This window comes from Littorina saxatilis, linkage group LG3 (assembly GCF_037325665.1).
Source record: "Littorina saxatilis isolate snail1 linkage group LG3, US_GU_Lsax_2.0, whole genome shotgun sequence".
Taxonomy (NCBI): Eukaryota; Metazoa; Mollusca; class Gastropoda; order Littorinimorpha; family Littorinidae; genus Littorina; species Littorina saxatilis.
Genome location: NC_090247.1, coordinates 52,198,529 through 52,224,841, shown reverse-complemented (window position 1 = coordinate 52,224,841; position 26,313 = coordinate 52,198,529). Strand labels below are relative to the sequence as shown.

Genomic DNA, 26,313 nt, shown 5'->3' with positions numbered 1-26,313 from the left:
GTTCTGTTTACTCTGAAAATTATCTCAGAATTAAAGATTGGTAAGCTTACTACGCTCGCATGCTTCGTCAAGACGAGCCGCGACCAGTCAGTCTCGGTCATTCGGTTTAAACAGTGCCAAATGAAATCTCAGTTTATAGTAATGTTTTCAGCCTGTTGATCATGCAGCCTTAGTAGAGTTTCAGGCCGACCGATTCACTAAATGTTGTAATATCGCTTCACGTGACATGTTTGGTATTATTTGTTTAACAACACATATTCTTCTTAAAAAAACTTGCTTGATTGTTGTTTGTATGTTTCTATATGTTTGTTTGTTTTTGTTTGTTTGTTTGTTTGCTTCTTTATTTTTGTGGTTTTTTTCCAGTAAGTTTCAAGTGAGGGTCTAAATTAATCACAAAATATTACATTTCCCAAATATAGGCAGTCCAAGGCACCGACTACACCTCCAGAGCACCACCCCACCACACTCCCAACATTCCCTTCCCTCCCCTCCCATTTTAAAACACACACCACGCGAGCAAGAGAGAAATAAGGGACACAATCCCGGTAGCTCTGCAGACTCTGAAAGGGGGTTGTCTCACCTTTGCAGATTTTATACGAAACAAGCGGAAAGTAGCTTTGTTTTGCAACACTTCCGGTACGCACGGCGTATGTCGAGAAAAATACTAATTTTGACATCGAGGTAGACAAGTTCTGCCAACAAAAACCTCCAAGATGCCGCGTATTATGATCAAGGGTGGTGTCTGGAGGAACACTGAGGTTTGTATTAAACGTTGTATTAGTATTTAAAATGTAGCATGTATGTTTTAATGCAGTAGTTCGTCGATAATTTGTGTCAGAAGTGATCGTGTCGACCGACTGAGGTTGCCTGGTTGGGGGATTCTGCGGTTCTAGCCTATACATATTGTATTTGTACTCCTCTTGCACGCTGCAAGTAAACGCCAGTTTCATCATGATTTAGTTTACTTTCTCCAAGGAGATCTCTTTCCTCTGTCTTCAATCCGTACTGCTATTGAACTTTGCGTTTTGCTGGTACACAACAGGGCCGGACTAGGCGAAGAGGAGGGGGGGGGGTTGCCAGTGGTGGCCCAGGGGGATGTCCCCCCTGGCGGCAGGGGCGGATCAGTTCATTTTATGACTGGTTTTTTTCAAAAGTATAGTGTGAAGATATGGGTGTGAAGGCGCGAAGCGCCGAGCCGACGGCGCGAAGCGCCTAGCTTGCTAGGGGGGTCCGGGGGCATGCCCCCCCGGAAAATTTTGAAAAAAAGGATGCAAAATGGTGCAATCTGGTGCATTCTGAGGATGATCATTACCAGTTTCAGGCAGCAGATTTTGTCACTGATTAATACCCCAAAATTGAAACTCAATGTAAAATAAAGAAATGCATACCTCATTCAATATTTTTATTTTTTGGCTGGGGGGGGTGGGTCCGGAAACCCTAGAACCCCCCCCCCTCGTTGTGGGGGTCAGGGGGCGAAGCCCCCTGAAGCTGACGGGTAGGTCATATTCTGAGATAGGAAAATGGTCGCTCCTTGCATGAAACGGCATAAAATAAGCAATAATAAAAAAAAAATTAAATAAGTAAGGTACATGTTTAGGCTAGGGGGGGGGGTTGCGCAACCCCCATAACCCCCCCGGTAGTCCGGCCCTGCACAAGCTTGGAAAACTAAAAAGTGATGAATATGAGTTATGACTATGAATCCCCAGAGCTGTGTACTACAACTCACTACTACTACATGTAGTGGTACCATAAGACCGGCTCCATAAAATTGTGTCCGACCATTTGTATCTAAATGTATAACCCTGTCACAAAAATTATGTGACATAATGGTCAGCCAAAATGACCGTGGTCACAATATGGAAGAAGAAGAAGAACCCTGATCCTTTTACAATAGTGAGATCACTGTACATAGCACATGCTTTGTTATGCTCTGAAGTTTGTGAGAGATTATGAGAGCTTGGAATACTGATAGGGTCTATTGTAATGCTTGGAAAGTCGTTCGAAATATGATCATCTATTTTCCAGCTCTTGCGAGATAGTCGTACAACAGGATTTGCTATGCTTTGAGGTTTGCTAGCGCTTGGAAAACCTATAGGGTCTTTATCCAAAACCCAGTCACATGCTCGGAACACACCAAGCAGCAAACATGCATGCTTACTGAGTAATCGTAGTTATTTAAAGCTATGGATTAAAGACAATGTATGTATGTTATACCAATTCAGTGTCAGTTGTTATGATGAACATATGATATCAAACGCTAACTTTGATTTATGTCATTTCAGGATGAAATTCTCAAGGCGGCTGTTATGAAATATGGCAAAAACCAGTGGTCAAGAATTGCGTCACTGCTGCACAGGAAATCCGCCAAACAGTGCAAGGCCAGATGGTGTGTTTTTACTTGTTATTTCTTTTAATGTTCGTGCAGTTGTTTTAGAACTTTCATCAAAAATGAACTACCTTATATTATATTTCCATTCCTATGTAGATATTGTAAAGATACTTCTGCATGAAAAAGCCATGTGAACTTGAAGAAACTTATTATGATAATTACAAAGACAAGGAAATTGTGCAAACAAAAATTACCATCATTTCAATAATGGGTAGTTCTCAGGAACATGGGTCAAATGTGTGACATGGACCTTCAAAAATAAACCATTGAGTAAGCACTTGCTAATTAAATATGTGATGCCCAATACTTCAATGCACCAGTAACTGGAAAAAGTTGTAAAAAAATTTCTTTAGTTTGTCTTTTGTGGAGGTATTTAGAAGACGACTTGAAAAATCGGGCAGTTGAAACAAGGACACGAAATGAACAGAAAATTAATTATTCAAAAATGATATTAAAGTATCAGGAACATTTTACCCTTTCTAATACTCTCATTTGGTCATTTCAACATTATCAGGTTTGATTTTTTTTACTTTTTGTACCTTAAGCATATCATTTGGGTGGTAGTTTGTTGATCAGTAAAATGGACTCACAATTTTGTCAACAAACTTCTCTGTAGGACCTTGAAAAGAAATCTTAATCAAAGTAAATGTAATAATTCAGTTGTAGATCAAGATATTGTTACATGTGAATTTCATTTAGAAAGATAAAATTAGCGTTTGACAAATAATGTTGCATAATTAGGTTTGACGGGCAGTTGAAACGAGGACCGCGCAGTTGAAACATGGACACCAAAAGCACATCAAGATATTGGGCTGCATCACCTTAAAGTAACTAACTTCTGTAATGTGTACTAAAACAGCCATTCAGACATAACAAACACATTTTTCATGACAAAGGTCAACATTTATTGGCTGTCAAATGAATATGCATCCCGGGAGATGGACGGGTGTCCCAGAAATGCTGTGATCTGGTCCCGAGAAATCCAGGTCTCATCAGGCTCTTTCGGGTAGGTGAACTGCTTAGACCGAGGTGTGAACGGGGGCCTGAGGCAGCTGACAAAAGTCTCTGTCCCATCAATGTCCAGGACCTAAAACACACAGTTATAAATTGATTAACAATAATATTCGAAGAAACCTCTCAGAGACAATATTAACCAAAAACCTTGCAAATTTTGCCTTTTTAAAACATTTTTAAGCCAAGTTACTGGAGTTATGTGTTTCTTTTGTCCTTACCTTGCCTCTGTGAAATGAGCTAATGTGGACTATATACACACGAAAAAAAGACCTTTGTTTACCACATGAGATTAGCTTCTAAATAACTTATACAACAAACAACTGAGGACAAAGACCTAAGAGGACAAAGCCTACCTTCGCAACATATTCCATGGCACTTTGACCTTTGCTGCTGTGGAACACCACCCTCAGCCAGTCTCCCTTGGTCACAGTCCTGTAAACAATATTCAAAATTGTAATGGATGTAGTCAATAAAAGCCTAAAAAAAAAATCTTTGTGCTCAAATTTGTACAATTGAACCTCTCTGTATGAAAAAAATGTGAGTTTGAAATAGTATTCTTGTGTGAGAAAAACAATTATACTCCATTTTACACATTTAAAATTAATATTTGTGAAATTCCTGTTTCATGTTTAGCTTATCTAGAGTTTTTGTATAATAATAACATATTGCTTTGAGCGCAGCGCAGACTGCAAAGAGCCAATTCAGGGCTATAGAGTTTTTGTCTAATGAAGACACCACAAACATTTTCATTCCATTACTGCTTCCTTCATTAAAGTTAAAAAAACAACAACAAAAAACTCCCGATTAAAATAGGATTTTCCTTTGACTTTAAAACTTCCATTACATCCACAACACAGCTTTTCTTCAACAAACAGGATAGTGGGAATCTGCAACTTCATTTATTGCCACAGTCGAAACACGGCACGATCGCTTTGGCATCTTTGTTACGACTGACACACTTTTTCGTCATTGAGGTGATCACAAAATAATACGAAAGATTTTTTTCATTCAGTTCAAATACGATCTTAAACAGGCGATACAAAATTACACCCTTTGGCTTTGGGTCTACAAATGTTCAGATGCATAATTAAAAAACACATGCAGTCGAAACAATGATTCAACCACAGAGAGTGTGTCAGTCGTAAACAGACACGATGCCGATATGGCGTCCTGCTTCGACTGCCCTTTCGAACCCGAATCCTATGATTTCAAAGAAACTAGATAAATACCATCAGTAATCGTTCACATACGTTGCCAAAATGCAGTCTACTTCAGTTTAAAACCCAGCAGAGAACTTTCCTTCCAACAGAAATCGATTTGTGAGAGAAATTGTCCGTCGATCTTTCAATTCCAAAAATAGATGCGCTGCATCTTTTTTTGAAAAAATATTCCGCACGTCTATTTGCACCTGGAAACAATCAATGCTTTAGAACCAAAGAAAGGATAAATCGTTTATGCAGATTTACAAAGCATTATTTCGGCAGAAAAATATCACACGTGTTGGAAATCTTACCTTTATCGCCGAAGGGACTGACACGGCGGGCAGTCGCAACTTCCGATTGTGCACAAGACACGAAATGGAAGCACGTGTTTCTCTCTGCAAACTAAGTGACCAATCACAGCTTCCCATAGATGTGAACCTCCGCCAAGAACACGCGCACGATACGTGAACAGAAAATAGTTCTCAGATGTTCCACAATGTTTGGGAAGAAAAAAAAACAACTGGTCAGTCGAAACACAAACATTTGGACACGAAGCCGATTTGACAAACATTTTGGGCCATCCTACAGCTCAATGATTCTGTCACACTGTAAATTTAGTTCCATTGTGGAGCTATTTCCGCCCACGAATACATATGTGTAAAAGTAGTGCAAGAATGTGTACCTGGCACGTTCAGGACTTGGAAACAAGTTTGGAGATTCGTCGGACACGAAGCGTTTCGACTGACACGCAAATTTCGGTAATAAAATTATCAAAATTTGGAAGTTAAACTACAAAATCGACATATTACCCGTTAAACTACTTATATCTTCTCTGTAACTCACAGTGATTTCTCCCATTTGGGTGAAAATAACAGAGGAAAGTTTGTGAATTTCGGAGGCACTGTTGTCATGTCACAAAATGGCCACGCCAAAGATAGCTTTTTTCAACACATAAACAAATGTATAAGACACAATAAAAGAACAAAACATTTGGCGTTTTGGTGAATATATCTTTATTATGTCACAAACACAAGTAGCAAATAAAAACATTGATACACATAACTAAAATCCGACTTTTAAACGCTGAAAGTATGCACCCCCCCTTTGACCCATGTTCCTGAGAACGACCCTTATCTTTAGAACGTAAACATAAGCTTTAAAGATGTGCTGCTGCTGTAATTCACTCTTATTGACTTATTCTTCCTTACATTTGAAATTACGCTTTTAAAAGATGTGTTTGTCAGTAGAACTCACATAGGCCATTTGATGGATGTTTGCCATTTTCAGAACTCCAGAGATCATTCTTGAGATACAGTGGTACCTCTGTATAACGACTTTGAAAATGTAACCGAAATTCGGTCGTATTAAGGAGGGGTCGTATTATGGAGGATTGTTTTGTTATGTCCGGGTCCGTCAATGATCCGGAATGACATTGGCGTTTTGATTGATTCCGCCCACAAAGTAATGTTATTCTTTCCTTAAACGATTATGGTAACCTGTTTTCTTATTCAATTAATTACCCACACAGTTTTCTTGCTTGTTTAATCAAGCCCCGTAACTACTCGTGGGTTAAGGTTTGAAATAAACAAACTGAGGTTGAACGAAAGCATGCGGTCCCAAAACATGCACACGGCATCGATGTCGATACCAGCTACTAATCATAGTCATACGATACCCAGCAACAATTTGGTTGCAAACAAAGAAAAGTGTCCCAAACGCAAGGAATAAAACGAATGAGAACCGCGGCAGTGTGTTGAAACTGATGTAAAATTGTAGCCAAAAGCGATGAAACTTGACTTACTCATTCAACTTATGGACAACTGCACAACGGACTGTCCACAGAGTTGAGTAATTTAGGACACTCCACTACTCAACTTCAAACTTTACTGACGGGATTCTGAGAAGAATTTATTGATTCAAACGAACACGTGGTTGTATATTCGGTCACGGATCGGGGAAAACCAAGAACTTCAAAACCCATGTTCGTCGGCCGCCATTGTTAGCTAGACCGAAAATGTTACACACTCTTTGCATTCGTACATCACAAAATGTCATGACGTCACCACAACTTTCGGTTTTGGTTCGATGTTCGGATTACTTTCATGACGTTTCTGTAACTTTGCATGTTTAAAAGGTAGGAGTTCCTGCACAGTTCTTTGCAAAATGAAGCAGACATCTGGTGAATGACCTTTATCTCTTCAAAATAAAGTAATGACCTGAAATAGAAACGAAAAACCAAGGCTTCAGTCGTTAGCGTGCTGAAGTGATGTACACGGACAGGATTTCAGCACGTGTTTGTGTCCGTATCGCTTACTCACTCAACTGGAGATATAAGTCAGAGTAGTCCAACCCCGTGATAATTTTGGGAAAAGTCATTATAAGTCCATGTATGGAATGTCGTATTAGAGAGGTGGACGTAATATGGAGGTGAGAAATACTAAGATAAAGAAGGAGAAAAAATCCGTCAGAGAAAAGTCGGTCGTAATATTGAGGGACCCGTAAAAGAGAGGGGTGGTAAAGGGAGGTACCACTGTACCTAGATTGCATAATTTTGATTCTTATTATCAAAACATTTTCGAGGGGCAAGGGGTGGCATGCTTTTAATGATTTCATTATCTCAAATTTCATGCCTTCGAGCAGATAAATGAAGAATGGTTTAAAATTATTTCAGGTTCGAGTGGCTGGACCCGAGCATCAAGAAGACGGAATGGGGTCGAGCGGAGGACGAAAAGTTGCTTCATCTGGCCAAGCTGATGCCAACCCAGTGGCGAACCATCGCACCCATCGTGGGCAGAACTGCTGCACAATGTCTGGAGCGATATGAGTTGCTGCTGTACGTTGTAGTTTGGTTATTGATGTTGTTAGTTGTTTATTACAATAATAACATCAGATTTGCCAGTGTGTGATTGTTTTTGTTGTTGTCTGTCATGTGAGCGTAGATGCGTTGTGCTGCCGTTACGCGCCTGACAAGTCAGGCCCAGCACATCCGACTTCAGCTTGTTTTTATATCAGAGTGTTCGCTCTCCTAGATTGATTGCTTTACCGGGCTGCCGAGTTCAATCTGCCCGTTTGATTGTTTTTTTAATTAGGCCAAAAAAAAAAATAGGTGTGGTTACGGTAACATAGCCAAAAAAAATAGGGTAGGTAGGTAGGCAATCACTTTTTTTTTTTTTTTTAACTTTTTTTTCTAATGTGTACAAATTAAACCTACTTGACAGGGAAATAAGTGTGCGACTCGGGCGCTTTCGCTTTCATTGCGTTTTTTGCACTCGTTTTTTTTTTTTTCGACAAATGTAATAAAAAGTTATAGGATCGGCCCCTAAAAATAGGGTAGGTCGGGTTACCGTAACCACACCTATTTTTTTTTTTAGGCCTTAAGGTCAGAAATGTTGACACCATGAGTCGTAGTGGTGTTCCTGTTGATGGTTATCACTTTTGTGTGTTGAGATTGGTGATTATATTATCCACGCCACTTCCATGATGTGAGTTTGAAAGTGACAACGATTTGAACTGCTCAATATGAAACATATTTCAGAACATGATAAGTATGGTTTAGTGAGAGAGAAATGTTCTTCTTTGGTTTGCTGATGTTTGTTTGGTTCACATTCTTTGCTGTGCATTGTCTTTTAGTGCGCTCTAGTTTTGATTGAAGATAGAATACAGAAGAGAAACATGTTTTTATTTACACAAAAACATTTCGGGAACTTGATCAAGTCAGTCATTGTGTCTACCTCCCTAGCTACAGGCTGTTGGTGTTACCAGCAAGATCTTGTCAAAAAAGCTTAACAATTGTAAATATTTTGTTGCAGAGACAAGGCACAGAACAAAGAAGCAGACGCAGATGATGATCCGCGAAAGCTCAAACCTGGCGAAATTGATCCCAACCCTGAGACCAAGCCAGCGAGGCCTGACCCAGTGGATATGGACGAAGACGGTACTCGTTTGACTTTAAATTGTCTCAGTTTTCGTAAACATGCAACATTTCGCGTCCTTATCGTTTTCAATATCAGCACTTAATGATGGGGAGGGTTCGAGTTTGAAACCAGGAAATTAAGTAAACATGAGGGGACATGGCTTCACTCATAATGTTTTTTTCGGTAAAATGCATATTCGTTTAGAGAAACAAAAAATTCAATGGATGATGCATGTTGTTTCCCCCAAAAGCGGCATATGGCAGGGTAAGAAAAGGCCATACACGTAAAATCCCACTCATGCAAAAACAAACACCAGTGTACGTGGGAGTTTCTGCCAATGAACACACAAAAAAATGCATGTTGTTTTGTTTTTGTTCGCAGAACTGGAGATGCTGTCAGAGGCAAGAGCTCGTCTGGCCAACACACAGGGAAAGAAAGCAAAGCGCAAGGCCAGAGAAAAGCAGCTGGAAGAAGCAAGGTGGGTTTATTTCCTTGATAATATTAGCTGTTTTAAAGCAATTTGTGGGATTTGTGCAGGTCCGACTAACATTAATTTTAGTTTTACCCCAAAAATAAAAGGAGTGGTTGAAGGCTATTTCATTTGGATGACCTTTATATTTGTCTTTTCAAGTTTTTGGGTGTGGAGTAGAAATATTTTTATTGTAACTTGGAAAATACTTCATTTAAGAACAAACAAAAATCAGACTATAAATACTATCAGTATAACATTTGTGCCAGAATTTACAGACTGAAGAAAGGAAGAAGTCCTGTTTGTACACTTTTTCTAATTCCCTGTCCCCCCAGCCTCAGATAATCCTCCTTTTCAAATCCTTAGCTGTTCTCTTTACCTGGCAAGGATACCATTCTTGTGGGAGGTCGTGGGTTCGAACCCCGGCCGGGTCATACCTAAGACTTTAAAATTGGCAATCTAGTGGCTGCTCCGCCTGGCGTCTGGCATTATGGGGTTAGTGCTAGGACTGGTTGGTCCGGTGTCAGAATAATGTGACTGGGTGAGACATGAAGCCTGTGCTGCGACTTCTGTCTTGTGTGTGGCGCACGTTAAATGTCAAAGCAGCACCGCCCTGATATGGCCCTTCGTGGTCGGCTGGGCGTTAAGCAAACAAACAAACAAAATACCATTCTTGTATATATATATCTCTGTATAGCGGAGAAACGCACATGTCAAATGCAGAAGTTCTTTTGCTTTCTCTAGTCTATGCTACTACTGCCACAGTCGAAACTTGACCCGGCGACCATCTCTCGATAACGACCACCTGAAAGGATCCTCGAAGAATGCTTTCTAATTCACCTTTCCATATCGACCAACTGTTTATAACAACCACTTTTGGTCAGTCCCTTCAGTGTGGGTTATGGACAGGTTCAACTGTGTTTTCTTATCAATGATCTTGCTTGGTTTTTGCTTTCAGACGCCTGGCTTCATTGCAGAAGAGGAGAGAGCTGAGGGCTGCGGGAATTGAGTAAGTTTTACATTTTTGAAAGATTACATTTTATTATTGCTTTTTGACTCACATGCGAAGCAAAAGTGAGTCTATGTACTCACCCGAGTCGTCCGTCCGTCCGTCCGTCCGGACGTCCGGACGTCCGGACGTCCGTCCGTCCGGAAAACTTTAACGTTGGATATTTCTTGGACACTATTCAGTCTATCAGTACCAAATTTGGCAAGATGGTGTATGATGACAAGGCCCCAAAAAACATACATAGCATCTTGACCTTGCTTCAAGGTCAAGGTCGCAGGGGCCATAAATGTTGTCTAAAAAACAGCTATTTTTCACATTTTTCACATTTTCTCTGAAGTTTTTGAGATTCAATACCTCACCTATATATGATATATAGGGCAAAGTAAGCCCCATCTTTTGATACCAGTTTGGTTTACCTTGCTTCAAGGTCAAGGTCACAGGAGCTCTTCAAAGTTGGATTGTATACATATTTTGAAGTGACCTTGACCCTGAACTATGGAAGATAACTGTTTCAAACTTAAAAATTATGTGGGGCACATGTTATGCTTTCATCATGAGACACATTTGGTCACATATGATCAAGGTCAAGGTCACTTTGACCCTTATGAAATGTGACCAAAATAAGGTAGTGAACCACTAAAAGTGACCATATCTCATGGTAGAAAGAGCCAATAAGCACCATTGTACTTACTATGTCTTGAATTAACAGCTTTGTGTTGCATGACCTTGGATGACCTTGACCTTGGGTCAAGGTCACATGTATTTTGGTAGGAAAAATGTGTAAAGCAGTTCTTAGTGTATGATGTCATTGCTAGGTTTAGGTCAAGCATGTGAGTCGTATGGGCTTTGCCCTTCTTGTTATTTATATTGATGAGTCTCTTGGTCTTAAGGTTGAAAACGTTGGCATGGTAATCGTTTGAAAGATTGGGTGAGTGGATGGTAGACACATGTCAGTAATAGTCTAGGGTTAGTCAAGACAAATACAAACAGCACAGTCGCCAACATTACTGTGACAAAATCTGTGTGCCTCTGTGCATACATATTAGCCAAATATTGTGCAAGATAAAAATGTGTATACACACGGCCTGTATAAAGTTTGCATCATAACACATTCTCCAGTTTGTCACTAAAGATGAGATCAAAGTTGTGTCTCTTACATTTTGAGTTTTGGTGAAGAAGCCATCATTATGTGTGTGATTGTGTTTGCATCGGTTTGGAGCACTAAATGCATGTGCATGTTAATTTAAAGTTCACAAGAGCACCAACTGTGACACATGTAATTGTCCCAACAAACATTTAAAACTTTTTATAAATTGTCTATGTTCTTTTTTTTTAGAGTGCGAGCAAAGAGGAAGAAGAAGAGGGGAGTTGATTACAATACAGAGATTCCGTTTGAAAAGAAACCAGCCCTCGGTAAGTGTACCACGATATACAAGTATACAAGAACACATTTATTTATAACGCACATGAGCATAAGCAGAAAGTGTGTTTGCTTTGCACAGTTCTTTCATTGTTATTCCTGTCATATGGTAAACCTCACAAACAATTCATTGTGCACAAAAGAGAGCTTGGCAAGTCCTGTCTTGATAACAGTTACAAGTTATTGTGCTTAAGCACACCCAAAGCTCTGAAATCTTAGCATTATTGGCAAAATATTTTAGAAGTTTTCACACTTTTGTCTGTGAAAAAAGACGTGGATATGTGAAGTTCATATTGCACGCACAGAATCCGTAGCAGACATGTTATACCTGTTTCGTTGTTTTCAGGATTTTATGACACATCCCAAGAAAAGTATGATCCTTTGGACCCGAACTACAAACGTCTGAGACAACAAAACATGGATGGAGAAAGGCGCTCAGACAAAGAAGATGTGAGTTAGTAGTTAGGATGCTTTACTTTTGCTGTCAACTAAAAGATGCAAGCAGTAATGGACACTTTGGTTACGATTTTGTGATTCTACTCTCCTGGGTATGTCCCATTTAGCTTGTTAATTTAGTAATTGCAATCAACAAAATTGTTTTTGGAATTTTGTGTGTGTACTGTTATATAAACTTGTTTTGGTTTTGGTTAAACTCACTGAATAACTGTTACAATTTACATATGGATATAAATGTATCATGGTAAACATTTTAATGACCACTGCATTTCTACGTGCCTCTGTGGAAAAGATGACGGTTTGAATGTCCACAATTTTGGGGGTTGATTTAACCAATAATGTGCTAATTTCAGAGAGAGAAACACAGAAAACACCCAGAAAAGTAGACACAATGCAAAATACATGTGATTGTAACCAATAATACACTGATTTTCAGAGAGAGCGCAGGAAAGATAAACAAAAGCAGAAGACACGCAAGGAGAATGATCTGCCTGGTGTCATCGCCGCTCAAACAAAGTAAGTTACAAATTATAACATTTCTTTTTTTTAAGGAAAAGATAGTGCACAAAATTCAGTTTGACTGGACAAATAGTGACCGTTTTATTTCTAGATTATGTTTGAAAAGCTGGTTAGCTCAGATAAAATTTTGAACTGAACTTGTTAAGCTCAGTTAACGTTATCAAATGTTTGACTCAGTTTAAAATTTTAGTTGCTCTGGAGCAAGCGAGTCCTTGGTAATGTTATAAGAAAAATGTTGGACATTTTTGTGGTTTGTTTTTTGTCAGTATCGGTAGCAATGATAACTTGTCAGCAGCAACAATGAATAAATAATTAGTGAATAATGAAAAAGATAGCTTGTACATGAATAAAGAGGTTACATAACTTAGATAAATGAATTGTTCTTGTTCAATTGTTAGAAAGGCAAAAAGATCATGCACAGCGCTGATGCATATGATTGAAACGTTGCGTTTTGTGTCGTCAGTTTCCAAGAACCGGTGAAGAAACGCAGCAAGCTGGTGTTGCCATCTCCTCAGATATCTGACACTGAATTGGAAGAGGTGAGAAAACTGCAGCATTGCACACATCATTTTCTTGTATTATTTTGAAATGATACACCGATTGGTGCAGAAGAAGAAATGAACTTTTTAGCTGCTTCTTTTCTGGCTTTTGAGGATGGGAGCGCTGGTTTGCATTTTATGGTGAAAGTACTACGGGTAGTTCCAGCCATTGACCTGCTCTTACTCCAGATAGCCCATGCAATTTCTTCTTTTCAGCATTCACGATCCTCTTTGGCTGTTGATATCTATCTATCTATATCTATATATCTATTTAAAGAGCAGCCAAGCCACAATTGTTCATGCATAGGTTGTGTTGTTTGGAAAATAAATAACCGTATGTCTCATGTGAGTTGTTCTTCAGTACTGGTGACAGAAAGGGGGAAAAGTGGTCAAAATTCAAATCTCTAGTTTGTTTTTGAAATATAACTTTTCATAAAGCAGAAACACTGTAGTATCTGATTTACAAAAGAAAAAATCACTGGTTCACATGGTTCTTACATAATATTACTTTTATAGCTGGTTTTTGTGTGTCTGTGTGTGTGTTTGTAAGATAACGACAGGCTCCGAAACTGCTGCACCGACTGAGACGGGAATTGCAGAGAATGTTCTTTTCCACTCGAGGCGTGTCATAGTGTACTTTAGGAATAGCAAATTTGTGGGGATTCTGTAAAAGAAACGGTGGAAAACATTTGACATCCTATGAGCTATCAAGGATCCTGGACGCCAAGGCTCTCGAAACTTGGTCTTGGTAACAAAGACAATTCTGTGACGTCACGCTCTCTCTCTCTCTCTCTCTCTCTCTCTCTCTCTCTCTCTCTCTCTCTCTCTCTCTCTCTCTCTCTCTCTCTCTCTCTCTCTCTCTCTCTCTCTCTTTCTCTCTCTTTCTCTCACTTTCTTTCTCTCTTGCCGAAAGCGAAAGACGTGTACGTACAAATATCTCTCTCTTCTCTGTGCGCGTTAACAAGTCGTGAAATACGAACGCGCCGCAGCGCGTGTAAACATACACGAGTATGTGTGGGTGTGTGTGTGTGTGCGTGTGTGTGCGTGTATGTGCACTATGTGTGTGTGTGTGTGTGTGTGTAAGCGCCCGAACCTACTAGAGGGATTCCTGGGCATGTGCCCCCCCCCCCCCCCCCTCCTCCCGGAAAATGTTGATAAAAACAAGGAAAATGGAGCAATCTGGTGCAATCTAAGACAAAACACAAAAAAACACGCCCGGAAACAGATCATTAATACAGTCGTAAAAACCGTCAGGGATCCTTTTGGGTGATCTTAGTGGGCATGTGGTCTTTATAGACAGGTGGTCTGAAAGGAAGGTCGACAGTACAACCTGTTTTGGATGAACGTATTCGTCTTTGCACAATGATCTAAAAGTAACAAACCCACATTTTGCAACTGAAGGAGATCACTGATTTAATTACTGCACACTGGGATGAGTTTTGACACTATCATGAATTATCGACCTTATATTCTACAAGCACACACACGCACACACACACACACACACACACACACACACACTGACATACACACACAGTCACACACACACACACACACACTGGGACACACACACACACACACACACACACTTTGACACACACACACACGCACACAAAGAAACACATTCATCCTCTGTGAAATGCACAAACACCTCCACAAACGCGATACACTCATAAACTGATTAAACGTATAAATAACCGGCCAAACAAACAATTCCTCTTGTGAAATGCTAAAATCTGAAGGATAGCCTAATTTCCATTCGTGTGTTTAGTCCAGCTTGTGGTAAGTTTATAACGTGAAATTCCTGACCCCCCCCCCCCCCCCCCCCCCCAAAAAAAAAGAGGAGATTCGGCCTTCTTTCTGAGCTTTCTCAGATATACTCGAAGTACATTTAGCGAATTTATGTTGCCAAATAGATCATAGATCAACATTTCACTACACGGATCGAATAATGCACAGTCGAAATAGATGTGACTTTCACACTGACGAAGACTACCAGCAAGTAGCAGACATAAAATAGAGAATAACAGATCTAAACAAAATTATAAAAAAATTAGATCCGTTACAGCGATTCGCTTAAGAAGTTACCACGGTTATTCGTCTTCAGTTATTTCCCCTGCAATAAGTTTCCTTGCAGTCGCAAAGATTGTTCGAGTCGTCTGTCAATGAAGCACGGTAAGTTCTATGCTGACAAAAGTCACTTTCGGACAACACGACGATTGACTTAATTTATGAGCCCAAAGGTAACAATATCGACAAGAATGTACGCATTTGACATTAAATGAAACATTCATAGACAGTTTCCAACTCACCAGATCTGCCAAAGAGCCGTCATTCGTGAAAAAACGATGATTTTAAGCAGACAGGTATCGGAAACAAGTCTTGGTCACCTGCGTTATTCCTTCCGAGGCGACGTGACGGCGCCACATTTGTTTGTTTATGGCTGTTTATCGCGAAACAACACAGTTGAAATGTGTGTGTAAAAACCACAAATGTGTGGTGAATCAGTTCGTCATCTGCGTTTCGATGGTAATTCAGTCAGATTGGAGTTACTTTGAATCGAAGGCGAGGGTAACCTGCGTTATTTGTGGGACGGCGTGAACAAATTTGATTGCAATATTTTATACAGAAAGTAAATTTCAATGATTCTGGCTCAGACTTGTAGATCTGTTATGCAGTGTTTTGGTAGTGTATCTGCTTTTCTGCTATGAAGCTCATTTGGAGTGATACGCTGATCGAAGTGGGGTACCCTATGTGGGACATCAGCCGTATGCAGATTACGCCTCAGAACACTCTCGCATTTCACAAAGACAACAATAATTTGCAACATTTCAAGAACTGCATCAGTTATATTAGATACTATTTCAACAAAAACAGCACAAACACGACTATTATCAACAACACAGAACGGGAGGTAAGTCTTCAAAGATGCACCAAGTGTGCGTTCCCGTTTTTGGACGCCATTTTTGCTAGCATTTTCACAGTAAATCTTAATATTTCCATATCTATTGAATGATTTTGGTATTTTCTTTGATTGTGCAGATTCTCCTATCTCTTTGGCATGTACTGGGTGCTTTGTGACCAGTTTCTCCCCTAGACTGTATTGAAAAATGCGTTCGTGTGAGCTGACCCCCACTTGTGACCAGTAGCAAAGAACAACTCATGTACAAAACTGAATAAAATCAGATTATTACTTTACCTTTCCTTGCCTTCATGTTGCAATTGTCTGCCACAGGTTGTCAAGCTGGGCCAAGCGAGCGAGTTTGCCCGTCAACAAGTGGAGGAGGCGGGTCGAGAGGATTCCTCCGCTAGGGGCCTGCTGCAGGACTACGGTGCCACCCCCACTGTGGCCTCCCTCCGTACTCCCCGCACACCCGCCACCCACGACGCCATCTTGCAGGTAATTTAGGGTCAGAATAGCACACACCTTCATGTGTTATTTGCTGTACAATGGAACCCCCTTATCCAGACCTTTAAAAAAAGAGAAAATCAAGTCTTAAAAGTCTTATACAGTGGAGTCCGGGTACAACGAATCTCAAGGGAGATACATTTTAGTTCGTTATATCAGTAATTCGCTGTAGAGTTTTCAACCCTAAATGGCCTCAAGACAAGTTTTCCCAATCACCTTCAAATGATCGTCCCATCGATCTTTCCTTGGAGAGTACAATCTCTGCATGTTTTCAACAGCTTCATAATATAATCCATAGAGAGAGGCAAACTAACAGCGGGAGGTGCATGAAAAGCGTCAGTTTTCACGATAAAACTTTGACTCGCTCATTCACAGGACATAACTGCACTCCGTACTGTCCACAGTGTTGAGTAATTTAGGAGACTTCACTGCCTCAGGAGAGTATTGATTCAAACGAACGCGTGGTTCTATATCGTGTCACTCGGTCACGGATCGGAGAAAACAAAAAACAGTTCCAGATTTCGAAACCATGTTCGTCAGCCATTGTTTTTAGCAAGACAGACCACATGTGCACGAGCTTCGCTGACGTACATCGCAAAATGTCATGACGTCACCACAACTTTCGGTTTTGGTTCGATCTGTTCCGTGCACCTCCCGCTGTTAGTTTGTTCAGAGTTCGCTCATCACGCGATGTGCACTTGTGTTTGTGTATTTTTGTCTTTGGAGACAATTATTGACATCAGTTCGTTGTAGCCTTGTGACTTTTAGAGACAAAACGGCTCTGGGGCGATGAAAACGTGTTTGTTAAAAGAGGGGTTCGTTATGCAAATGAGTTCAAAAGGTTCGATGTAGCCGGAAAGTAACAAGTAAGAAATAGAAGGCTGTCTTCCAGGAAATCAATGGCAGTTTGTTAAAAGAGGGATTTCGTTATACCCAGGTTTGTTATAGCTGGACTCCACTGTAACAGAAATTCTCAAAAGGCAAGGTCTTAAAAAGGAGGAAATCTTAAATAGGTGGGTCTTAAAAGGGAGGTTCCATTGCAGTAGGTCAATGCATGAAAGCCTCATCGCGGCTTTTGGGGTTTCGGAGAGAAAGCACAAGATTTGTCATGGAGAATCTTGACACAGCAAATCTCGACTTCAAAGACATTTTGTTATTGTTTGCTGGCTGATGAGCAGCAGCAGCAGATTTCACATGGATGACTGACTTGTGGTTGAAAATTAGTTGATCAGTCTGTAGCTTTATGTAATGTATACACAGTACTGAGAGAAGAGAATAGGTGAAGTATGTGTGTTTTGCTTTGTGTGTGTGTGTGTGTGTGTGTGTGTGTGTGTGTGTGTGTGTGTGTGTGTGTGTGTGTGTGTGTGTGTGTGTGTGTGTGTGTGTGTGTGTGTGTGTGTGAATAAAAAACACACCAAATGGTTGTTCATTCTTTCTTTATTTGGTGTTTAACGTCGTTTTCAACCGTTTGGTTGTTCATGGAACGTTTCATTTTTGACATAAGAAGACATCACAAGTGCATTGACCCAGTGGTCTTTGTAAGTGAACAGACATACAAATAATTATGAAACAATTAAAATAAATGAAAGAAGACTTAGTTGAGTGTGCATTCGATGTCTGTGTGTTTTTTAATTTTTTATTTACACTTTGCTTGTCCCATTCTAGGAGGCTCAGAACATCATGGCCCTGACTAACGTAGACACACCCTTGAAGGGAGGACTCAACACTCCCCTGCACGACAGCGACTTCAGCAGTGTCACCCCTCGCCCCAGCACCATGCAGACCCCTAACACTGTGCTGGGCACTCCATATCGCACGCCCGGCAGAGCAGGGGAAGGAGGTAGGGCTGCTGAGAATAGACCGAATCTGAAAATAACTCAAGTTTTGATCTGTTTCTTGCATTACTGTTACCTGCATTAGGCCAAGAAACGAAAGCTCTATGTTTCCGATTCCGTGACCGATCCTATTTTTATTTTCATATGAACTTTAAATTAAAGCAAATTTAAAATGACAAACTTTATTTAGCAGACTTTGAAAGAAAATGTTCTGTTTTCTGACATGCAGGGGACACAGCTCGCATGATTTGCAGCCAATATAAAGCCACATTAGCCAGTGTAAATAAATCACAAGCTTTAATTTAAAACTTTTTTTTCTTCACTTTGTTCAAAGGAACCGCCATTCCAATCCCTACCTTTCAAAAACAGGCATTTTTGTTGTTGTTGCCTTACTGTCATTGGTGATTTGTGTCAGGTATGACTCCACGAGGTAACATAACACCGGCGTTCGTCCGACCAGGGACCGAGGTGAGTGTGGGCGGATCCACACCCGCATCGCAGGCATCGCAGACCCCTTCCCTCCGAGACAAGCTCAACATCAACCAGATGGGGGATGAAACGCCATTGCAGGGCAGATTTCAACAGGTACACCTTAAAGACCACAAAAAGAAGTCTTTTCTTGGCAACTGTATGATGTGACTGAGATGATATTGTAGGTAACATTGTACTCTTATGCGATCTGTACATTAATTTGATAAGGTCAGTGAGCTGAAATTGCAGAAGGTTTTCGTTATCATTTACCACTGAAAGTCATCATTCCATGAACTGGTCTAATGTGTTAGAGCATTCTCTTCTCCTGAGCTACTTCCTGCAACAGCAGTAACCTGATTTAGCCCTGTGTTAGGTTCATGGTCCCACTAAGTGAATCTCTAACAGTGGCTTTTCTTTCATTATGTGACATAACTTTCACAGAGTTAATTCAGGACTATGCCATTGCAACAAGGACTCTTCTTCAAACTTGATAATAAAAAGTAAAAAAGCAGTGTCATTTATTTGTATTACCATAAAAAAAACAATTGTCTTGCTTAATAAGTGGTTTCCCCCTTTGTTCTGTTGCAGCAAGAGATGAAGGAACAGCTGAGAATGGGACTGGCCGGTCTCCCTGCCCCCAAGAACGACTACGAGATCGTGGTCCCAGAAGACGAGGCCGGAGCGGGGCATGAATCCATGGAGACGGATCCCGTGGAGGACCAGGCCGACCTTGATGCGAGACGCGATGCGGAGATCGAAAAACGCCGACGGGAGGAGCTGAAACGACGTTCGCAGTCCGTGCAGCGCGACCTCCCTCGCCCAGTGGACATCAACTCGGCCGTCATGCGTCCAAACGGCCCCAACGACGCTCCTCTGACCGAGTTGCAAAAGGTGATTGTTTGTTGAAGTTTGGGTGAATGTACAGTTGAACTTGCCCTTTCGACCACCTCTCCAAAGCAACCACCTGTCTACAATGACTACCCCAAGGATGCCAAGGTTTTTTGTCTCTATAAATCACCTCTTTATGGCGACCACCTGTCTATAGCGACCACTTTTGGTCAGTCCCCTGAGTGGTTGTCAAAGACAGGTTTGACTGTATCTGTCTGTGCTTCAGTACATTGCTTTCACTTCTTGTATAAGATTGCTTGCAAAACTTAACCATACATGTGTGAGGAGGACGGAAAGTCAAAAATAGTGTTCTTCTGCATACACATTGAAGGAAAGTTTATTCTCTTCCCCCAGCAAACTAAAGTTATTCAAGACAAAAGCTTGGAAAGGCGTGAAAGACGAATTAGTCGAAACTAGACTAATTTGTTATGATTTAGGCTACTTGAAAACTAGTGTTCTTCTTGGCATAAGTTTGTACTGCTAATTTTTGCCTGGTATACCTGCTGTGAAAAGTAACCCCTTCATGACATTTTATTTCTTCAAGTACAGTTAGACTAGCTGTTTTGTGTGTGTGTGTGTGTGTGTGTGCTGTCCTGACTCTTGCTCCTTGTCCCAGCGTGCTCTCACACCACCCCGTCACAGCATTCGCTGCTCGATTCACATCCAAATTCCGTTCTACTGCTAGACTTGCCGAATTTAGGGACACTGTTTGACCAGTCTTAATTAACAAGCGCTTGAAGAAGTTAAACATCACATGACCCTTTAACTTCAAAGATCTCATTTTTTCAGCAAGAGAATGAGCTCAGCTCAGTTTTTGTTTACACTCCCTATTTTCTGACGCCACAGGCCGAAGAGCTGATCAAGGAGGAGATGCTGACCATGATGCACTACGATGCGCTCTACAGCCCCACCCCCCAGCAGCTGGGCATCGCCCCCGGCAGCAAGAAGCCGCCGGGCCAGAAGGGAGCGGTCAACCAGGCTCAGCACCTGGCCTTCCTCGAGCAGAACCCTTACTCCAAGTTTGAGGACAAGGACATTGAGCAGGTTGGTTTGGGGGGGATTAAAATCGTAACCCAGAACCCTTACTCCAAGTTTGAGGACAAGGACATTGAGCAGGTTGGTTTGGGGGGGATTCAAATCGTAACCCAGAACCCTTACTCCAAGTTTGAGGACGAGGACATTGAGCAGGTTGGTTTGGGTGGGATTAAAATCGTAACCCAGAACCATTACGCCAAGTTTGAGGACGAGGACATTGAGCAGGTTGGTTTGGGTGGGGTTGAAATCGTAACCCAGGGTTAGCGTTTGTTGCAAAATTGTGTGTGGATATTGTATTTTGTGAGTGCCTTATGCACTTTAGCCATATTGCTCTCTGCAGAAAAAGTTTTGCATCAGCCAGAGCAAATGTGGCTGAAGAGGTTGCATTTGACCATTGTTGATGAACGTAACAGTCAAAGTAAGACATTTTACACAGATCAAGACAGCCATTCTGTGGTTAAGGTGAACAATGATTGTCAAGATCTGTGTCAAATGTCATATTTAGGTCAAAATGCGAATAATATTCATGTATAAATTCTTCCTAATTTTTAAGATTGAACTCGCACAAACATGCACTTTTTGTAGTCTCGGCCAGCAGCCTAAATTTGAGGATTAGTCATCCTCTGACGTCACATGGCTCAAATGAAGGGAAATCAAATGTTCAGCGGATACCTTCATGCTTATGTGTGTAAATTGTCATGGTGATGCCTACATCCTTCTGTTTGTGTAATTTCAGGCCAAGGAAATGCTGCAGAAAGAGATGCAGGTGGTGAAGGAAGGAATGGGTCACGGCGAGCTGTCGATTGATTCCTTCAGCCAGGTGTGGGAGGAGTGTTACGCCCAGGTGCTCTTCCTGCCCGCACAGAACCGCTACATCCGCGCTTCTTTGGCCAGCAAGAAGGACCGCATTCAGTCGCTGGAGAAACGCTTGGAGGTAAGGGAGATAATAATGATAATGATGAAAGCTTGTGTAGCGCAAACCACAGAAAAGAGAAGATAATATTAATAATGATAGTGATAGCTTATATAGTGCAAACCACAGGAGAAAAAAAGAGAAAGAAAAGATGGGATGGACACGAGTGTTGTCTGTTAGGTGGATGGTTTGTTGGGGGCTGTGCTGTTTGTGTGTTGGTGTTAATAAGAAAGAAAGGTCTGTATCAGTCACTCCAGCATAATCATATTTTATGTCTGTTCTGAAAAATGTGTATCGTTCTGGTCATTTATTACTAACATATGATGGCATGTGCTTTGAAGTGGGCATGAAAAATCAGTCGTGTAGACAAGATTTGTTTTCATAAGTAGTGTGGAATCTCTTTTTGAAGCATTACTTAAACATTTCTGTATGTTAGAATGAATTAGGTTGGTTCTGAAGTTGCTGGTGTAAATTCTAGAGTGCTAAAGTGTTTGTTTCCCTTTTGCAGAACAACAGAAATCATATGACCAAAGATGCCAAGCAAGCTGCTAAACTGGAAAAGAAGCTGAAAATTCTTCTTGGAGGATACCAGGTACACCTCGTAGTTTTTGTCAGTATGTCGAATAGCACTTTATAATTTATAGACCTCTGATCCTACTCATTTGACTTTTAAACTTGCGATCCGGCCTGACTTTCTTTCTTTAGCTTGCACAGTGCAGTTTCACTACAGCAACAGTCAGTAGGAGTAATGCAGAATGTAAGACATATTTGAGCCCCTTACCTGCAGGAAGAATTTAGTTAGGAAAAAAACCCAATAAACATAAGAAAACTGAGAAAATGGTCTCCAGGGGAGGCAATCATTCTTGATGCAAAATTGTTTCCCTTGTGAGAGTATTGCTTTGTTTATGATACCAAAGTACCTACCTGATACGTATTATCATAATGTCAGTCAAGGGGTTTAAGGATCACAGTAAATGAATGCTCCTGATCAGCTAGATAAAAAATAGAAAGATTCAATTGACAAGCGACTTCCATCATCTTATCTACCTATGTGTGTGTCTGTGTTTAGTCACGAGCCCAAGGGCTGATGAAGCAGTTGACAGACGTGTCGGACCAGCTGGAGCAGACATGTCTGGAGAAGAACACCTTTGACAACCTCCGGCAGCATGAGATCGGAGCCATACCCAAGCGCATGGAGGTCAGTTGCACTCTAACCCTTTTACCCCCATGGCATGGGAAGTAACTCTTGTCAATTTCAAACTTGAAATAATCATAGCAGGGTAACTGTTGCAAGCTTTCCGAAATTATCAAAGCTCAAACATGGCGGGAATCCAGCAGAAATGGTAGCAGAAGGGCGGGGATGTAGCTCAATCGGTAGCGCGCTGGATTTGTATCCAGTTGGCCGCTGTCAGCGTGAGTTCGTCCCCACGTTCGGCGAGAGATTTATTTCTCAGAGTCAACTTTGTGTGCAGACTCTCCTCGGTGTCCGAACACCCCCCCGTGTGTACATGCAAGCACAAGACCAAGTGCGCAACGAAAAAGATCCTGTAATCCATGTCAGAGTTCGGTGGGTTATAGAAACACGAAAATACCCAGCATGCTTCCTCCGAAAACGGCGTATGGCTGCCTAAATGGCGGGGTAAAAAACGGTCATACACGTAAAATTCCACTCGTGCAAAAAAAAACCACGAGTGTACGTGGGAGTTTCAGCCCACGAACGCAGAAGAAGAAAAAAAGCTCAAACATGGCGGGAATCCAGCAGAAATGGTAGCAGATATGTGTTTTAGGTATCATTGTGTATAGCGGGTGTTTCAGGGAGCTTGAGCAGGCTGTATGAAACGCTCTAGGGGAATGAGGGCTAAACATGTTTGTCAGGGCTGAGAAGGAAAGAAGAACAAGCAGGATTGTGGTGTGTGACAATCTGGCTAACACCACTCTGTAGTGTTATAGAGTTTGTTTTTGTAAAGGGTTAGCAGTTCTGTTTGTTTAATGGGGTTTGTGTGTGTGTGTGTGTGTGTGTGCATGCCTGCGTACGTGAGAGAGAATGCTATTTGTTGTTGTGAGAAAAAAGCCTCTTGACAAGGGCATTTAACACATGGATACAGAAAGTTATTGTCAGTCACTGATTGTCCTTCTTTGATTTCCTTATTTGCTCTTTTTGACCTTTTTTTTAGATTTTATTTTTCTGTTACAAGCATCTTTGAGCAATAGAATGATTCCCCTTTTGTGTTACTTTTCCAGTCGCTGAAGGAAGACGTGCAGAGACAGATGGAGCGTGAACGAGAACTTCAGAAGCGATACAGCGAGCTCCAACACAAACGAGACATCAGCTACAGATGAAAACACTCAACCATACAGAAAGACCAACTCCAGAGACATTTTGTGTTCATGTGTTGTTTGTTTTTTCCTTGGCATAGACTGTTGCACAGATTTGTGGCATGTGTATGCACATGTGTTAAAAAACAGATTATGTGAAATAACTCTGTCGTGTTTTTATGAGATGTGGAAGAGTTGCTTTCTCTTGTCACGTGAAGCTTGCCTCAAGTGTTTCTATGGAAATGCAAGGATAAACAAGGGAAAACAACGCTTCCACAACCCAAAAAAATACAACAGTTTTATCCGGAATTCGTCTATTTAGAAAAACTTATCAGTAAGGCTTTCTTTTTGCTCAGTGTTGTCACAGGATTCTTAAATAAAGTGCATTGTTATTTTGTTTTGTTTTGTAGGCTACCAAGCATAAATGAATTAATTCTGCAGTACTTTATGCTTTTGTCTCGTTTAGGAACTTTGTTGACATTTGAAAGAAAGTCATTGACTTCAAGACGAGACAAATCCTGTCAAGCACTGTGCATTGATTTCTTCTGTCTTTTTACATTTAGTCAAGTTTTGACTAAATGTTTTAACATAGAGGTGGAATCGAGACGAGGGTCGTGGTGTATGTATGTGTGCGTGTGTGTGTGTAAAGCGATTCAGACCAAACTACTGGACCGATCTTTATGAAATTTGACATGAGAGTTCCTGGGAATGATATCCCCGGACTCTTATTTCTTTTTTTCGATAAATACTTTTGATGACGTCATATCCGGCTTTTTGTAAAAGTTGAGGCGGCACTGTCACACCCTCATTTTTCAATCAAATTGATTGAAATTTTAGAAAAGCAATCTTCGACGAAGGCCGGACTTTGGTATTGCATTTCAGCTTGGTGGCTTAAAAATTAATTAATGACTTTGGTCATTACAAATCTGAAAATTGTAATAAAATTTTTTTTTATATAAAACGATCCAAATTTACGTTCATCTTATTCTACATCAATTCCTGATTCCAAAAACATATAAATATGTTATATTTGGATTAAAAACAAGCTCTGAAAATTAAAAATATAAAAATTATGATCAAAATTAAATTTCCGAAATCGATTTAAAAACAATTTCATCTTATTCCTTGTCGGTTCCTGATTCCAAAAACATATAGATATGGTATGTTTGGATTAAAAACACGCTCAGAAAGTTAAAACGAAGAGAGGTACAGAAAAGCGTGCTATGCAGCACAGCGAAACCACTACCGCGCTGAACAGGCTCGTCAGTTTCACTCCGTTTTGCACAAGCGGCGGACTACGGTCATTGTGAAAAAATGCAGTGCGTTCAGTTTCATTCTGTGAGTTCCACAGCTTCACTAAATGTAGTAATTTCGCCTTACGCGACTTGTTTTTGTTTTTTTAATGGACAAAAAAACAGAATAGGGAGAACACATTTGCTGGCATGGTTGAAAAACACTAACAATGTGCACAAGCCCAAAATTGTATATCTGTCTGGTTATGTTGAGCATTATTGTCAATCTATACACATGTGTCCTTGTGTTAAAACATGAGTATAGCCTAGATCAGAACATGCAACTGCAATGTTATGGCGTTGAATAAAAAAAATTGTTTAGATGCTTGAATATGTATGTGTACTTAGAAGTTTACAACAGAAAACAGGCATTGTAATGAGAGAAAAACCCTGCAAGACATGTGGTGGTACATTTCAAACAGTTTTTCCGTCCACTTCTGAACCACATCTAGATACGTATGTGGTATCAGGGGTGGGACTTTTCCGCGGACACAACTTACGAATTCCGCTGGAGTAATCTATTTTTCCGCGTCCCATTTCATCACAGTGAATGATATGGAGAGAAGTGAAGATGGAACAGAACACTGGAGGCTTGAGAGTTAAATTGTGCTGACTGAAAACTCCTGATAACTAATAGTCATTTTGAGCTTCAATGCATTGAATCATACTATTGCCAGTATTGGATTATGGATACATGGTTCATTACGTAAGTATGCACTATTACAATGCTACCATTGTTGTGTGAAAGTGGTTTTGGGGGTGGGGGTTGGGTTTTTTTTTTTTTTTTTGGGGGGGGGGGGGGGGGGGGGGGAGTGAGAAGAATGTCTTTTTTACCTGATCCAAACGAGTTGAATTTTAGTCTCAGAATGCACCAGATTGCACAGATTTTAATGTACCATTTAAAAAAAAAAATCAGGGAAAAAAGGGATTTCCTCTTTTTTCATTTCAAGAGAGTCCCACCCCTGTTGAAACATTTTTGTTTGAAGATATGTGCCAACCGCAAAGCTAGAAAGATGGTTTGAACCTTCTTAGTTCTTACTTATTGTTGAATACAGTGAAAATAAGTATAGTGGGGGGGAGGGGGGGGGGGGGTGTTCCCCTTTACACCTTTCAAAACCAGGCTCCAAAAAAAAAAAGTCATGTTCAACTTTGCACTAAACCCATCAATGTAAGGAGACCTTTTAATGACCTGTCCAGTAACGTGGCCAGCTCTCTTCCTCCTT

The 26,313-nt window shown here is 40.7% G+C and overlaps 1 protein-coding gene and 1 long non-coding RNA gene across 2 annotated transcripts; one reads left to right on the top strand and one right to left on the bottom strand.

The window, feature by feature from the left end:
* The first annotated feature begins 617 nt into the window (after nucleotides 1–617).
* Nucleotides 618–25,854, top strand: LOC138962619 (cell division cycle 5-like protein). Its single transcript, XM_070334502.1, has 19 exons — nucleotides 618–758; nucleotides 2,283–2,386; nucleotides 7,277–7,438; nucleotides 8,415–8,539; nucleotides 8,901–8,997; nucleotides 9,947–9,997; nucleotides 11,334–11,410; nucleotides 11,764–11,867; nucleotides 12,310–12,389; nucleotides 12,856–12,931; nucleotides 16,167–16,331; nucleotides 18,006–18,180; nucleotides 18,591–18,760; nucleotides 19,235–19,537; nucleotides 20,381–20,578; nucleotides 21,306–21,503; nucleotides 21,991–22,074; nucleotides 22,552–22,680; nucleotides 23,724–25,854. The coding sequence occupies exons 1-19, from the start codon at nucleotides 714–716 to the stop codon at nucleotides 23,820–23,822; spliced, it is 2,442 nt and encodes an 813-aa protein (XP_070190603.1). The 5' UTR covers nucleotides 618–713; the 3' UTR covers nucleotides 23,823–25,854.
* LOC138962611 (uncharacterized) lies at nucleotides 2,905–5,068 on the bottom strand. The gene is made up of 3 exons (XR_011454564.1): nucleotides 4,917–5,068; nucleotides 3,757–3,835; nucleotides 2,905–3,476 (listed from the first exon to the last, which is right to left on the bottom strand). It is a non-coding gene; the product is annotated as an uncharacterized lncRNA (long non-coding RNA).
* Nucleotides 25,855–26,313: the final 459 nt, after the last annotated feature.